This window comes from Cucurbita moschata, unplaced genomic scaffold, assembly GCF_002738365.1.
Source record: "Cucurbita moschata cultivar Rifu unplaced genomic scaffold, Cmos_1.0 Cmo_Scf00002, whole genome shotgun sequence".
Classification (NCBI taxonomy): domain Eukaryota; kingdom Viridiplantae; phylum Streptophyta; class Magnoliopsida; order Cucurbitales; family Cucurbitaceae; genus Cucurbita; species Cucurbita moschata.
Genome location: NW_019268518.1, coordinates 4,067,404 through 4,081,845, shown reverse-complemented (window position 1 = coordinate 4,081,845; position 14,442 = coordinate 4,067,404). Strand labels below are relative to the sequence as shown.

The 14,442-nt window shown below is 37.0% G+C and overlaps 3 protein-coding genes and 1 long non-coding RNA gene across 4 annotated transcripts; 2 read left to right on the top strand and 2 right to left on the bottom strand.

Annotated features, from left to right (window-relative positions):
* Positions 1–243: 243 nt before the first annotated feature.
* On the top strand, positions 244–2,228 carry LOC111455493 (photosystem II 22 kDa protein, chloroplastic-like). Its single transcript, XM_023097214.1, has 4 exons — positions 244–564; positions 651–764; positions 1,466–1,715; positions 1,809–2,228. Exons 1-4 carry the CDS (start codon positions 346–348, stop codon positions 2,051–2,053), a joined length of 828 nt encoding a protein of 275 aa, XP_022952982.1. The 5' UTR covers positions 244–345; the 3' UTR covers positions 2,054–2,228.
* Positions 2,229–2,871: 643 nt separating this feature from the next.
* Positions 2,872–3,395, top strand: LOC111464734. The gene is made up of 2 exons (XR_002714083.1): positions 2,872–3,148; positions 3,279–3,395. It is a non-coding gene; the product is annotated as an uncharacterized LOC111464734 (long non-coding RNA).
* Positions 3,396–7,133: 3,738 nt separating this feature from the next.
* Positions 7,134–8,861, bottom strand: LOC111430757. The gene is made up of 2 exons (XM_023067160.1): positions 8,361–8,861; positions 7,134–7,574 (listed from the first exon to the last, which is right to left on the bottom strand). The coding sequence occupies exons 1-2, from the start codon at positions 8,626–8,628 to the stop codon at positions 7,261–7,263; spliced, it is 582 nt and encodes a 193-aa protein (XP_022922928.1). The 5' UTR covers positions 8,629–8,861; the 3' UTR covers positions 7,134–7,260.
* A 2,321-nt stretch (positions 8,862–11,182) lies between these two features.
* On the bottom strand, positions 11,183–12,811 carry LOC111430748. Its single transcript, XM_023067147.1, has 3 exons — positions 11,995–12,811; positions 11,619–11,737; positions 11,183–11,537 (listed from the first exon to the last, which is right to left on the bottom strand). The coding sequence occupies exons 1-3, from the start codon at positions 12,394–12,396 to the stop codon at positions 11,387–11,389; spliced, it is 672 nt and encodes a 223-aa protein (XP_022922915.1). The 5' UTR covers positions 12,397–12,811; the 3' UTR covers positions 11,183–11,386.
* Positions 12,812–14,442: the final 1,631 nt, after the last annotated feature.

Genomic DNA, 14,442 nt, shown 5'->3' with positions numbered 1-14,442 from the left:
CCCCCCCCCCCCCCAAAAAAAAAAAAAAAAAAAAAAAAAAAAAAAAAAAAAAACTCTTAATGGCAAGTGGCCCTGAATGAACCAGTTGTTAAGGTTTGTGACAAAAACCAAAAAAACCGTACTCCAAACCCATCCCAACCAATTTACCATCACAAAAATAAAACGACGACGTGTCGCTCTTTTCGCCGATCGTTTAAATCTCCCACCAAATCTACACTCACCATACACTCAAAATCCCTCTGTTCCTCAGATCCATCTTCTTTAAAACCCATCCAAAATCCCAAGCCATATGCTTAAGCTTTAACGAACTCCCCTGCATTGTTTCGCATCAAAAGCACAGCATTCATGGCGGCTCAAACCATGGTTCTTTCCTCCGGTGTGTGCGCCAGCCATGGCGTAGCGTTGAAGAGAGAAATCGCTTCGTTGACGCAGAGGCTTAGACCTAACGCCCAATTTAGTCGCTTGTTTTTCAATCCTCTGCCTTCGAGTTCCGTTTCTTTACCTGCGCGTGGATTTAGGACTCTTGCGATCTTTAAATCGAAGGCGAAAGTGCCGGCGAAGAAGGTAATTGTCGCGTTTTCTTTTTCAGAGGAATTTATGAATCTGAGAAGAAGTAATTTAGGTTTTCTGGTTTGATTTGGTTTGTTTAGGTTGTGAAGCCGAAGGAGAAGGTTGAAGACGGCATTTTCGGGACGTCTGGTGGCATTGGTTTCACTAAGCAGAATGAACTGTTCGTCGGCCGTGTCGCCATGATCGGCTTTGCTGTGAGTTCTTTCTCCACGCTTTTCCGCTTCGAATTCTTTCGGTTTAAGCACATTGAATTAGAAATGTATGGATCTATGTTCATGATTATGAAATTTAGGGTTTTTTTTTTTTTTTTTGTGAATTTTCTTTTTAACTCATTATTTTTCTTAATTTTTTTAACCTATTTTTACTTATTTTTTAAAAAACTAATTCCAATTGGATATACATTTTGTTTTTGTTCTTTTGTATAATTGAACTTGTAATTATTATTTATGGATATTTGAAGTATATTAAGAATTTTAATATTTTCTCTAGAAAAGTGAAGTTCATAATAAAAAAATTAATTAATTAACTAACTCAAATTAAAAAAAAAAAATATATATATATATATATATATAACTTAAGGAGAGTATTTTTGTTTATAGAGCAAATATTTTCTTAAGAAATTAAAAATCATGGTAGAGAAATAATGAGAAAATAAACCCATTTTATATATAGTTATTTTTGTAATACTATTATTAAATAATTGCATAAATATTTGTCATATTTTTGTGGGGATAAATTATTTAATTATGGCAAATATGAGTGTAATTAATTTCATTTGTTATTTTAATTAATTATTTTGTTAAATTGTAAACCCTAAATTTAAAAAAGGTTAGAATTTTGTTATTTATTAAAATATCAGGAATAGTTAAATAAAATAATTAATTAAAATTTGCAGGCGTCGTTGCTGGGAGAGGGAATCACCGGAAAGGGAATTCTGGCTCAACTGAATTTAGAAACTGGAGTTCCGATTTACGAAGCGGAGCCTCTTCTTCTGTTCTTCATCTTATTCACTCTTCTCGGAGCCATTGGAGCGCTAGGAGACCGTGGAAAATTCATCGACGATCCAGAACCAGCCACCGGACTGGAACGCGCCGTTATCCCTCCCGGCAAGGGCCTCAGATCGGCGCTAGGTCTCAAAGAAGGAGGTGAGTTGCAGTACAGTGCAAACGAATTGTTCGATTAAATCTCGATAAATCAAATCTTAACATCAAATTCACGACGGCTCTGTTTTTGTATAGGTCCGTTGTTCGGATTCACGAAGGCAAATGAGCTGTTCGTCGGAAGATTGGCGCAGCTAGGGTTTGCGTTCTCGCTGATCGGAGAAATTATTACAGGTAAGGGAGCGTTGGCGCAGTTGAACATTGAGACGGGAGTGCCGATCAATGAAATTGAGCCGCTGGTTTTGTTGAACGTTCTGTTTTTCTTCATTGCTGCTGTGAATCCTGGAACTGGTAAATTCGTCACTGACGAGGAAGAGGATTAATGAATGGATCGATTCTGCTTTAGTTTCTCTGTACATGAACTTAGAGTTTGTGCAGTTTTAGCGTATTTATTTTGCATCAGCGCCCAAAAACAACGAATCTAAGGAACAAACCTTGGCTAGTGAATTGTAGGAAACCTGCAATATTTCTTTAAATTTGAGGCACAACTTGATAAGATAATCGATTTTGATTTTATTTCTAAAAATATTATAAATTATGATCATGGTGTATATATATATATATAAACCACAATGATATGATATTGTCCAACCTTGAGCGTAAGCGCTCATGCTTCGCTATGGGTTTTCCAAAAGGCCTCACACCTCACACCAATAGAGAGAGTATTCCTTCGTAATAAACTCATGACCATTCCAATTAACTGATGTGAGATTTTTATCATCCAATAATAGGTACGAATCGATTTTGGATAATTTTATAAAAATATTACATAAAAGTCCCACATCGGCATCGGCTAATTTAAGGAATGGTCGTGAGTTTATGACGCAAGAATATTCTCTCGTGAGTTTATGACGCAAGAATATTCTCTCGTGAGTTTATGACGCAAGAATATTCTCTCATTTTGGGAAGCCTAAAGCAAAGCATGTCCACTTATGCTCAAAGTGGACAATGTCATCAAAGTGGACAATGTCATATCATTCGGAGAGTCGTTTGTCTAGGACTTGAACTTGTTTACCTTTTTTGTTCTAAAAAAAAGTATATATTTTTCAATTTATATATAATAATTTCCTAAAATGTTATAAAATATCTAATACCTTTTAAAATACCAAGCCAACCCAACAAGACTTCCCGTTGAGTTCACCCAGTTCCGTTCCCTCCAATTTTCCCAATATGCCTTTCCCGCGGGTTCTTCGAATACTGATGATCCGACCCTTCAACGTCGGAGCTATGTTAGATCCAACCATTTTAGCATCAGCGATACGTGTACTACAATAAGATGAAGGAGAAGAACATCTTCAAGTGTCTATTTACTCGCAAACTCATGGCCGTCGAAGCCTCCATCGATTGCGCCGAGAGAAATGGGGATTCTATGACCGTGAAAGATGGTCACATTCGTAGATTGGAGCTGTCTCTTACAGGTTCTCTCTCTTTCTCTGAAGCTTGATTGCTTTTTAATATTTACGCTCTCTTTTTTCTGAAGATTGATTGCTCTTTAATCTTTCCTAATAATTTGGTTTCTGATAATGGCATCCCCTGTTTCGTTGGTAGGGTTAGGGTTAGGGATTTGGAATCATGTTCTTCTCTGATGTGTTGATGTATTCTCAATGGATGTCATATTCAAATCATGTTTGAATAAGTGGATCGTTTACCGGACATTTTAATTTATAACTTCAACTATGGGATGTAGATGGGGAGTTGTTTGTTCGCCATTCAAATTATGAACAATTGCGGATTACTAACATGATGCATTTCTTTTTTTTTAGTATTTATCTATTTATGGATAGCTTTCACTCTACCCAATAGAGATGAATTAGTAGTTTGTTTTAGTAACTTAGGCAGAGGTTAGCCATAAGAGCTTATGTTCTTAGTGGACAATATCATACTATTGTGGAGGTTTGTGATTCTTAACATGGTATAAGAGCCATGCCCTTAATTTAGTCATGTCAATAAAATCCTCAAATGTCGAACAAAGAAGTTGTGAGCCTCGAAGGTATAGTAAAAAAGTGACTCAAGTGTCGAACAAAAGGTATACTTTGTTTGAGGGTTCTAAAGAAAGGAGTTGAGCTTCAATTAAGGGGAGGTTGTTCGAGAGCTCCACAGGCCTCAGGGGAGGCTCTATAGTATACTTTGTTTGAGGGGAGGATTGTTGGTGGGGAGTCCCACATCGACTAATTAAGGGGATGATCGTGGGTTAGTAAGTAAGGAATATATCTCCGTTGATATGAGGCCTTTTAGGAAAATCAAAAGTAAAGCGATGAGAGCTTATGCTGAAAGTGGACAATATAATACCTTCGTGGAGATCAATGGTTCTTAAAATCTTATACTCTTTAAAACTACTGGGCCAAAATGGTTACCTTTTCTCTTGTTCTCTGAATAGCGACACTGCTTGTTCAATGTTTAGGCCCCATCAAATACATCGAAATATTTGACCCTGTTTCTAGTAGAAACAATACAGTTGGTTGATGATAATAGCGATTAATATTACTGTAAGAACTCGAGAGATCATGCTATGAAGTAATAGTCGTGGACTTTGTTTAAGAAGTTTTGTCCGCTTTAGCCCAGAAATCCTGTGAATTTGGGGAGGTGTCTGTCTGGAGGAAAAATTGGAGTGTTTAGATTGTTTTGTCTCATGGTTCAGATTGTTCTTTTGCATAGGTTTGTTGCTAATCCTATGCAGTTTTACTTTTAGACTCCTCTATTCATCATAAATTCAAGATATCTCTACTTCTCGAAGTTGTTGAAATTTTGTTGGATATACTCTTAGAAGCAAAATTAATCAAGCCAAAGAGACCAACCAAACTTTAGGGAGGATAATTGTAACAGCTCAAGTCTATCGTTAGTAGATATTGTCTTATTTTGGTTTTTCCTTCCGGGCTTTTCCTCAAAGTTTTTAAAACGCGTTTGTTAGGAAAAGATTTCCACACCCTTCTAAGAAGTATTTCGTTCTCCTCTCTACCCGACGTGGGATCTCACAATCCACTCCCTTTGGGGGCCTAACGTCCTTTGACACACCGCCCGATGTCTGGCTCTGATACCATTTTGTAATAGCTCAAGTTCACTGCTAGCAGATATTGTCCTCTTTGGGCTTTCCCTTCTGAACTTCCCCTCAAAGTTTTTAAAATGCGTTTTCTAGGGAGAGGTTTCCATATTTTTATAAGAAATGCTTCTTCTCTTCTCCAACCGACGTGGGATCTCACAATAATTCTCGAGCCTCGTAGATCATAACATATTCTATGATGTTCAATTGTCAAGGTTTGACAAAGGAAGCCCAAAAAGAACAAGTTTCAGAAACAAGATTACTGAGCAGAATTTGCATTCAAGGAGTGAATAAGATTATTAAGCAGAATTTGGTTTTCTTTTTAATATAAAACTTAAGAAACAAAAGCAAGGAAGAGAACTGTATAAATGAATGGAAGAAGCTGCGCAGTGAATGAGTGTCGGTTAAGATGCATGTGGGCAGCAGACACTTTGAATTGTTCAATCACCACCCATTATTTTCTTCTACCATATTTCTCTGTCCAGTGTGCTATGTGTCCTTTAGTTGTGCCTTTTACACACCCACATGAAGGAGGCTCCATGTCATTTATTTTGTTCTTTCAGTCCACAGAATTTCTGGAGGGGAAATTTTCTTTTCCTCTCTTTTATTTTCGGCTGATCGGTGAGGTAAAACTCGTCACATCAGTAGTCACATCTAAGCAGATAGGGTAATTTTAGATGAACTCAAGATCATCCCCTAAGGTTATTACATAATTAAATTTGCCTAATCCTTTAAATTTCTGAATCATTAGAGACGAAATTTTATTTACAAAAGACAACTTAGATACAGAAATAATACTTATTTAAATTTATTTGGATCGTAATTTGGGTATTGGATATATTAAATGGTTAAATTTATCTTATATAATAAAAAAGTTCTGGTTCATTCTCTGTCTTTGGAGTAATATATAGTATCATTTCTCTCTTTCTTTACTATTATTATTTCTTTTAAATCTCCTTCTCTGTTGAATGCATCAGTAATATTTCTTTTGAAATGAAAAAAAAAAAAAATTATGTGAAAGCGTGGATCAAAGGTGCTTTATATTATCATTTATTGGATTTGAAGAGGGTGAAAAAAAGACAGATTCTTAACAAAGTTCCTAGGAAATTCACCTTCGGGAAATTGTTTGTGAAAGGGAAAATGGGCAATAGAGCTAGAACCTAAAGTGTTAAGGGTGCCACAACCTCGTTGGAAGACCATATAGGAAATTGAACCCTATAGAGAGATGTTGTAACGAAAGCGGAAGCAAAATTGATTGCACTCACACACCCACGAACATAGGTTAAACAAAGAGACAAAAATTTATGTAGATGTCGGAGAATTTCTTCTCTTCGAACCACGTAAATTTGTGCCTCTCTTTATTTAATTTCTGTTTATGAGTGTGATCCATCTTGCTTTATCTTTGCTTTCACTTAAGTTAGAATGAGAGAGAGAGTAATTACAAGGGAGGGGAGAGAAAGTCAAGACATGTGAGATCGGCTGTTGGAAGGGAGCAGTGTCTGTATGAGAGAGGAGAGAGAAGGAGAGGGAAAAAAGAAGGTGAGAAATGAAGGAAAGTACAGACAAAGACCAACCAAAGTTAGAGTATAAAGGCTATTATTCATATAAAATCCTCTTTGAGCTGTGAAATAATTTCATTGTTTATAGATTGTGTGACCCGAAATTAGATGCTTATATAAAGTTAGTTTGACTTGGGAGGAGTGGCATGTGTAAGCAAGCACCCTCTTCACTTTGTATCCTACCACCAATAATAAAATCATAGGATGAGAAAATGGAAATGCATACATTGCTGAAAATGTTTAATCAGTGGCGTTGGTGTTGGTTTTTGGTTGATGAAGTTGGGTGAAGATTGATGTCTTGTCATTTTCGACCGCGCCACTATAAGCGTTTCTTTCCTGGACCTTAATTTGTGGTCCTTTTTCCAAATCAATGGTCCTCTTGCTTGATAGGGCACTTGTGACAAATTGCCCTTGTGAAGGACACTGCTAAAAGATGTAGCCCCTGCCTAATTCTAATCTTCTTCCCACATGCATACAGGCTTGCTCATGGCAAGAGAATATCTAGGCTGGTGAGATTGGTTTCAACATTATTCTTTTTTGACTCGGAAACATGTCTTGTTTTCATTTGGTTTGTCTTTGTATATATATTCTTCTTCCTTTTCTTTTTCTACATGAGTACAGAACAATGGATGTCGAAAACACAATAAGAAGTCGTTCGGTAATTGTTGAAAATTGTTGGGAGAGGAGTTTCACGTGGGTTAATTAAGGAGTTGATATGAGTTTATAAACCATGAAATCTTATGCTCGAAGTGGACAATATTAACCATTATGGAGGTTTGTGATTCTTAATGGTAATGACGGTGTACCGTTCAAAATTTGAAGCACTAAGACTACTATAGGCAAATAAATTATAAAAAAAACGTTATTGATTAGACTTGAATCTTTTTACATGTCATATTTGAATTCCAATTCAGGGATAGATTTTCCTTTATGCCTATTCAGAATTCCTTGACCTTGTCAGAGTTTTTATCCAGCCTTTTCTTGTCTTGACTCCTTCCACGTGGCAGACTGTCCCTTTGTTGGGCCTTTTCCTTCTGATGAGCTGGAATAGATGGCCGATCCGCTTCCGCCACCTAAGCGAGGCACGGGTCTTGCCATGCTCTATCACAGTCTTGGTCTCCTTGGAGTCTTTGGTCAAGTGGTGATTCCATGACAGGCTACAGTTCTTCTCCAGGAACACCTCTGAGACCTTGTTCTGTTCCCATGACCCAACTCCATTTTTCCCAAAGTTGATTGAGATGAATGAGTCTACATAATTTTTTGAGTGGCCCCCATCAAAACATTAAAATTTAAAAAAACAAAAATACAATTAAAAAACAAAGAACTTGAAAGATACTTCTCAGTGTTGTCCAGATGTAAACTTGTGTTTTGTTTTCCTTGTCCCTTACCCACTTTGCTTCTGTGTTTACCCCCCCACAATTATGTTTAGTTTCTGTCTAATCTTCGAGATTACAGAAGCTGTCTACTTTCATTCTTCGTTATGATTGGAACAATTCAAACTTGAACTTTTCCCAACTGTTGCTAAACAGTCTCCTCCACCGTTACTTACTCTGTTCCTTTTTTATTCTTGTACTTTCTGTGTTTCTGACACCCCGCCCCCTTCTGCCAAACCACTCATTTTCCTTCCTTCCCTTCTTCCTTTCCTTCTTTTGGTAGCGTTTAACTCATTTTAAACTTCAGGGCTCCATAGACCTCAAGAGAGGTTCGACCGTGTGCTTTGTTCGAGGAGAAGATTGTTGAGAATGAATCTCACGTCAGCTAATTTATGAAATGATCACGAGTTTAAGTAAGTAATGTATTTCTATTGGTACGAGGCTTTTTGATAACCTAAAGCAAAGCTAAGAGGCCTTGTGATTACTAACATAGCTCTTATTCTTTAGACAAACCCATAATAGTTTTCGTTCTTTTTTTTTTTTGCCAGTTTTTGTATTAGACAGCTGATAATGCTAAGGAATAATAATTTTCTTCATGATTCTGAGATTTGAACTGGGAGAAAGGATATATAGATGCGTATAAAGGTGAAAAGGGAAGTACCTTCTTGACTGGTGGAGGCTTCATCGGCCGAGTTTTCCGGCTTCCAACGGCGGAATTCGAAACGGGTGATGAAAGAGGTAAAAGCGAAGATCTTAGAGAGGTTGATGGGAGTTTTCCGGCAGGTTGGGGCTGAAGAATGGAGGCGATGGGGACCTCGTTTGGACGCTAAGATAAGAAGCCTCTCGTTTAAGCACAAAGCGCAGACACCCACCACTAGTTCTTTGGGATGGAAGTAACAGGAAGACATTTGAGCTCTATACACATTCATGCTTTTTGATTGGAAAGCAAGAAAGTGGGGAGTAGAATGTGAAGTGAAGTGAGAGAAATTGAGGGTTGGAGGTGCGGTTGGCGTTGGTCATTTATAGTCTAGAATAAGATAGGTAGGAAAGTTGGTCTTGGCCTTGGCCCCCTTGCTAGTACATTTTGACCCAACCCCATAAGGCCTTGATAAAGATTGAAAAGAGCAAAAATGAAGTAGAAGACGATTCTATAGACACTTCTCAACCCAATTTCAGCGCGTGTGCTTCATTGACTTGACCCGAATTCAACGCAACCCGGCCCGAAATTTGTTGGACAAGATCCGTGTAACCCTACATGTGTCTGCACCTCAACAAATCCATTTTAAAGAATTTACCTGGCCCATGTACAAGTTGAAAAGGATTTATTTCGACACGGCCCACATTATAATTTTTCCACATTTCTTTCTGTTCTTTGAAGCTTTGGGGGGAGGGGGAGGGAGCTGCGCGTTGGCTAATTTAGAGAATAATTACGGGTTAGAGGATAATCACGGGTTTATAAGTAAGGAATATATGTTCATTGGTACGAGAACTTTTGGGGATATGGTTTCTAACAAATTCTCCTTTTTTTTTTTCATAGGACATGAGTGTGAGATATGATTTTGATGCTACTCTTTAAGTATAATGGATGGTACGGTACGGTTTATTTTAGTAATAAACTTTCATGACTTTATTTTGATGTTTATATCTCTGGTTGAAGCATTTACACCAAACTCGAAAGTAGTTGACAGAAGCAGAATTTTGTAAATGCTTTTAAAGCAATATGGGCAATGGAATCCAGATTATAAGAAATGATGGAGAACTTGTGGTGGGTCACAAGGCTGTTGCTGATTCCACGCACCGAGTGGCTTCTTTCGTGGGATAAACCGAGAAAAAAAAATGGGCAATGCAGTGTGGGCTGGCTATTTAAAAAGTATAGAAACCAGCAATCTGCCAATTAGAAGGCTTAAAAAGGCAAAGTAATGGCCACATCCACATGGGAAGAGAGTGAGAGAGTGAGAGAGAAGCTGTGTTTCAAAGTAAGGTTGGGTAGGTAGGCGGCGTCATCATCAACAAGATGAATCTTACTATCAAGTTGTCTTGCGCTTACATGGGAGATGGGAGATGTTGCAAAATTCCATATCGATTAGAGAGTAGAACGAACACTGTTTATAAAGGTATAGAAATCTTTTCTTTAGCAGATGCGAATCTCGAACGAAGTTTAAAATGGAAAGTTTAAAGAGGACTATATGCTGGAGGTGGGCTTGGATTGTTATCGATCTAGTTTCAAGAATCAACTGCTTCCTTACTTTCTATTATTGAGTAAAAATGATATCAATTTTGCACCCAAGAAAGAGATGAATGTGTTATTGCAGTCTCAATAATACTCACATGCACCGTCAATTATCTAAACTTCGGCTTGAAAGATAAGTTTGTTGCTCCATTGGTTATGATAGTGACTGAAAAAATAGAATCAAACAGAAGGTCTATATAGGATGGTGAATTGTCTAAACCTAGGCTTAGAAGTGGAGCCTTTTTGTTGGGTAGTAATGATTTAATGGCATAATTTAGTTAGTTTAGGATATCAGTTTGCTCCCAAATTTATACACAAAAAGTTTGTTCTTATGGTAAGGAAACAAAAAAGAAGCGAAATTACATCTTTTAAGGTGTCAGAAAAAGAAAATAAAGAGAAACCAAGCGTCCAAGCCTGCTACATGTTGGGTTCAGTTAGGATCCTGGCGGTGTCCATAGAACAGGCCCAAACTGGAGCTTAAATTCATCTCTTTCAAGATAATTGATTGGTCAATATGGTTTCGGAATGCCCATAAGAAAATGGTTAGGGGGAGATATACATTTCAATTCAACGAGTCTAATTTCAATTATTTTGTTCCGAAGCAAACTATGGGACGGTTCGTCCTATTCAGATATTCACGACTAAGAAACACTGGATTCTCTATTCGAGTAGACCTTGAAAGGAGAAGGAAGGATGGAATGCCAACCTGCGTCTATTATTGAATAACAAATTATTCTTTATAATGGTGTAGAAATCTTTATCTGGGAGACGCGTTTTAAAACCTTGAGAAAAAGCTAGGAATGGAAAGTTCAAAGAAGACCATATTTGTTAGCGGTGAGTTTGAGCGGTTACCGACTTTCAAAATCATCTAGACTAAATTCTAGACAGAGACGAAATGTATAATTTAAATTCTAGATACATTTAAATTCTAGACAGAGTCGAAAGGTATAATTTAAGCTTAAAGACTAATGCAGAAAAAAATGTGAAGATCGCCTAGATTTAGGGGGCTTGAGTTGGAACAAAAAAGAGGAACGATGAAATGCAAGACACCTACCATTAATGGAAAATTTGAATGATTGCCTTCCCATCTATGAACATTTTAGAAACATAAATTATTGTCATTTTTTAATCCAGTTTGCCCTGCCCAAAAACCAATGTTTTCTGTCCAGAAAACAGATCTATTACCTTCCAGCACATCAATTTCTAAGGATCCAACAAAAAACAGGCACACACAAGGAGCAAAGAGATCGTTGACACGATTCAAGGACTTGTTCTGAATTCTCATAGATTGTTAGCAATTACAAGTTGTTAACTCATAGGACAGGACGACGATAAGCTTAGCTTGTTAGTTGTTTTACAGATCTGAGTAGACTGAAGGGTTATTATTGTTTAGATTACACTACAACTTACTTCCATGGGTCATTCATTCATAAGAACTCTCTAACTTCAAGCAATAACTAAGCCAGAAGCCAGAAATTCCTCTGCCATCTGGTGTTGATTACATACCCTCCCATGTCTCTGCTCTGTTTCCTCACCCCAATCGTCAAGCACTCTGCATTGTTTATGCACTGTTCCACCAGATCTCCCGCCCCACCACTCCCACAAAAGCTACAATCAATTCAGCAAACCACATTTCAAGTTACAAAAACAATGAATCAAACAGGAATTTGCTTGTTGGATTCGACTCACCAGCTGAGAAACGAAGGCCTTCTCTGTCCTACAACCAGCACCGACACTTCCAGCTTCTTAACTTGGTTCATCACTGTGCTCAGCCTCGGCCCCTCGATCACCAGCACCTCCACCTCTACCTGAAAAAATTTCATATAACCCACTTGGTAAAAAAATGGAAGTGAGATCTGAGCTGCAAAGATGAAGTAAGTGTAAATGTTATAAACTACGAATCTCCACACTGGTACGATATTGTCCACTTTGCGCATAAGTTCTCATGATCTCAAAAGTTCTGTCCTAACTTATAAATCTATGATTACGTCGGACTCCCTCTGGACAATTATCAACAGTAAATAAGCTAAGAAAAAATGGGGGATGTTTTGAATTCCCTTCTAACCTCTGGTCTGGAAGCCTTGCAAAGGGAGCCAAGAGAGGTAGCACAGAAAGGGGAAGAAGAAGAAGAAGAAGAAGAAGAATCGGTGGAGGCATTGGTGATAATATGCAGGAGAGTAAGAACATCGCCCTTGTTAGCCACATGAGTAAGCGCCCACATAGTTGCATGATTAGATTGTGAAGTATGATCCACCACCACCATCACCCTCTTCCTTCTCGACACTCCGCCATGGTCCATCCCATACATATTAACACCCCCTTCCATCTTCTCATTCCAATGGCTTCCCTCACTGACACGCTCTTCAGAAGCAGAGCTTCTCCTAAACTCCCCACCCCACCTCTTCGATGTTGATCTCGAGCCCTCCCCTCTACTTATCTGCCTCAGAAACGATTCCCCCCTTGGCATTTTGTCGAACACAACGTCTGCAAACAACAGCAGCACCAGAAACAGAAACAGAAACAGCTTCTACTTTATGCAACTCAGTGGTCTAGATCTGGTTAGGACTGAGGCCAACGCCAAAGCAAAGGCATAATAATTTCGATCTCTCTTTTTATAAACAGATTTTAAAGCGTCACGGGAAGAGAAGAGATGGGCATTGGGCAGGCGTGGGTTTACTCAACGGCGCGCGCGCGCACACACACACCACCATGGAAGTGAAAACACAATCACTGCTGTCTGAGTATGATGATGAAAGGTAAATGATTCCCTCTCTACTTACTCTTTGAAAATATTTTTACTTCTGTTTTGGATCTTTTCTCCAGAATCTCCAACCTAAAGTGGGTAAGTACGGTCAGATAAATATAAATATTATTTCTGACAAAACTTTTATTAATTGGATTTATTATGGGTTTTTAAATTTTGAATTTTCGAAAATTAAACGTTCATATTATACTATTTGTTTTCTCGACTCTGCCATCAATAATTTAGATTGTATTATTAGTTGGAGGATATTAAATTAAGATTTGCAAGTATTTATTTTTAAAAAAAATTTAAAAATTTATTTTCTATCTGAGAATAAATTATTATTAGATTGTATATTAGTCATGAGAGCTTATGTTCAAGATGAACAATATTATATCATTGTAAAGAGTTGTGATTCCTAACATGGTATCAGAGTCATGCTCTTAACTTAATCAGGTCAATAGAATCCTCAATGTGTGAACAAAAAAGTTGTGGGACTCGAAGATGTAGTCAAAAGTGACTCAAATGTTGAACATAGGGTGTACTTTATTCGAAGGCTCTAGAAAAAGGAGTCGAGCCTTGATTAAGGGGAGACTGTTTGAAGGCTCCACGAACCCTCAAAGGGAGACTCTATGATGTATTTTGTTTGAGGGGAAGATTGTCGAGGACTCTACCGGCCTAACAAACTCTTTAACTCATAAATTTATTTATTTATTTATAATCTCAAACCAATCTGAATAAATTAGTTGAATAGATGGAAACCATGTCAAAATCAAGAAATTATTACCCAATAAATAAAAAAGGAGGGAAAGAAAGAAACAAGAAGCTATCACAATCGAAGAATTCATTACAGTGTCCAATTGGGAAAATATTTATTTTATTTTCCTTAAAAGTATAGGCATAATAATGATAAATATTCAACTTGATTCTAATACTTTATTACTAATTATTTTGTTAATTATTTTGTAAATGGGATCTGATGATTGTTATTATTTAATATAAAATTATCTTAATTTTTCAGATTAACATTTATTAAAAAAATCAGATTCTTACATTATTATTATTATTATTATTATTACAAATTTGACACGTGGTTCTGGGCCCACGAAATCATTTTGGAGGACAAAATGGTAATAAGATTGATAGTATTGGATAAAATGTTATTTTTCTAATTTTTGAAAATTTCATATTTTAATAATATTACACCATTTATTTTAACAAATGCCACATATTTAGATTGTTTTAAAATATAATTTATTATTTTTTTTTTTTGTGCTAATTTAATGCTGTTTGAAACAATGGATTCCATTATTTCTGGTCCTACCTAATTAGTGAATAAGTATAGTACTTCACATTAATTTGGTTAATTAATGTTGATGGAAAATATTAGAATTTAAGAGTGTTTTTCTGTTTATGTTATTTCCTCATCAACCATTATTCAATTTTGTCCACACAGATACTTTTTCAAGATTGTCCTAATTGTGAAGACTTTTTCGGGTCGAGACATAGAATACCCACTCAAATAGAGAATTAGAGAGAAAGCGGGGATGAATTTCGTCTTGTTAGAAAAATAAAACTGGGGACGATGTTTAGTTTTTTTCGTCACTATTTTCAATACTAGCCTTGCGTCACATTTGCGCTTTTGTGACCATAGGAGAATGATTGTGTATCACTTGTTTTAACCAAGCGAACAAGTTAGTCATGTGAGATTCGGACTTTGTAGACAATACTGACATATGGTCGAGCTTCTAGTCATGTTTAGAGAAATGT

Bases quoted from the DNA above. Each gene is read 5' to 3' on its own strand.
- LOC111455493 (XM_023097214.1), top strand. From the start codon at position 346: ATGGCGGCTCAAACCATGGTTCTTTCCTCCGGTGTGTGCGCCAGCCAT. The intron at 765-1,465 runs GTGAGTTCTTTC...TAAAATTTGCAG, and splicing joins TCGCCATGATCGGCTTTGCT to GCGTCGTTGCTGGGAGAGGG. The intron at 1,716-1,808 runs GTGAGTTGCAGT...GTTTTTGTATAG, and splicing joins GCTAGGTCTCAAAGAAGGAG to GTCCGTTGTTCGGATTCACG.
- LOC111430757 (XM_023067160.1), bottom strand. From the start codon at position 8,628: ATGAATGTGTATAGAGCTCAAATGTCTTCCTGTTACTTCCATCCCAAA. The intron at 7,575-8,360 runs GTACTTCCCTTT...AAAATTATGTAG, and splicing joins AGCCTCCACCAGTCAAGAAG to ACTCATTCATCTCAATCAAC.
- LOC111430748 (XM_023067147.1), bottom strand. From the start codon at position 12,396: ATGCCAAGGGGGGAATCGTTTCTGAGGCAGATAAGTAGAGGGGAGGGC. The intron at 11,738-11,994 runs GTTAGAAGGGAA...AAATTTTTTCAG, and splicing joins GCAAGGCTTCCAGACCAGAG to GTAGAGGTGGAGGTGCTGGT. The intron at 11,538-11,618 runs GTGAGTCGAATC...AATTGATTGTAG, and splicing joins AGGCCTTCGTTTCTCAGCTG to CTTTTGTGGGAGTGGTGGGG.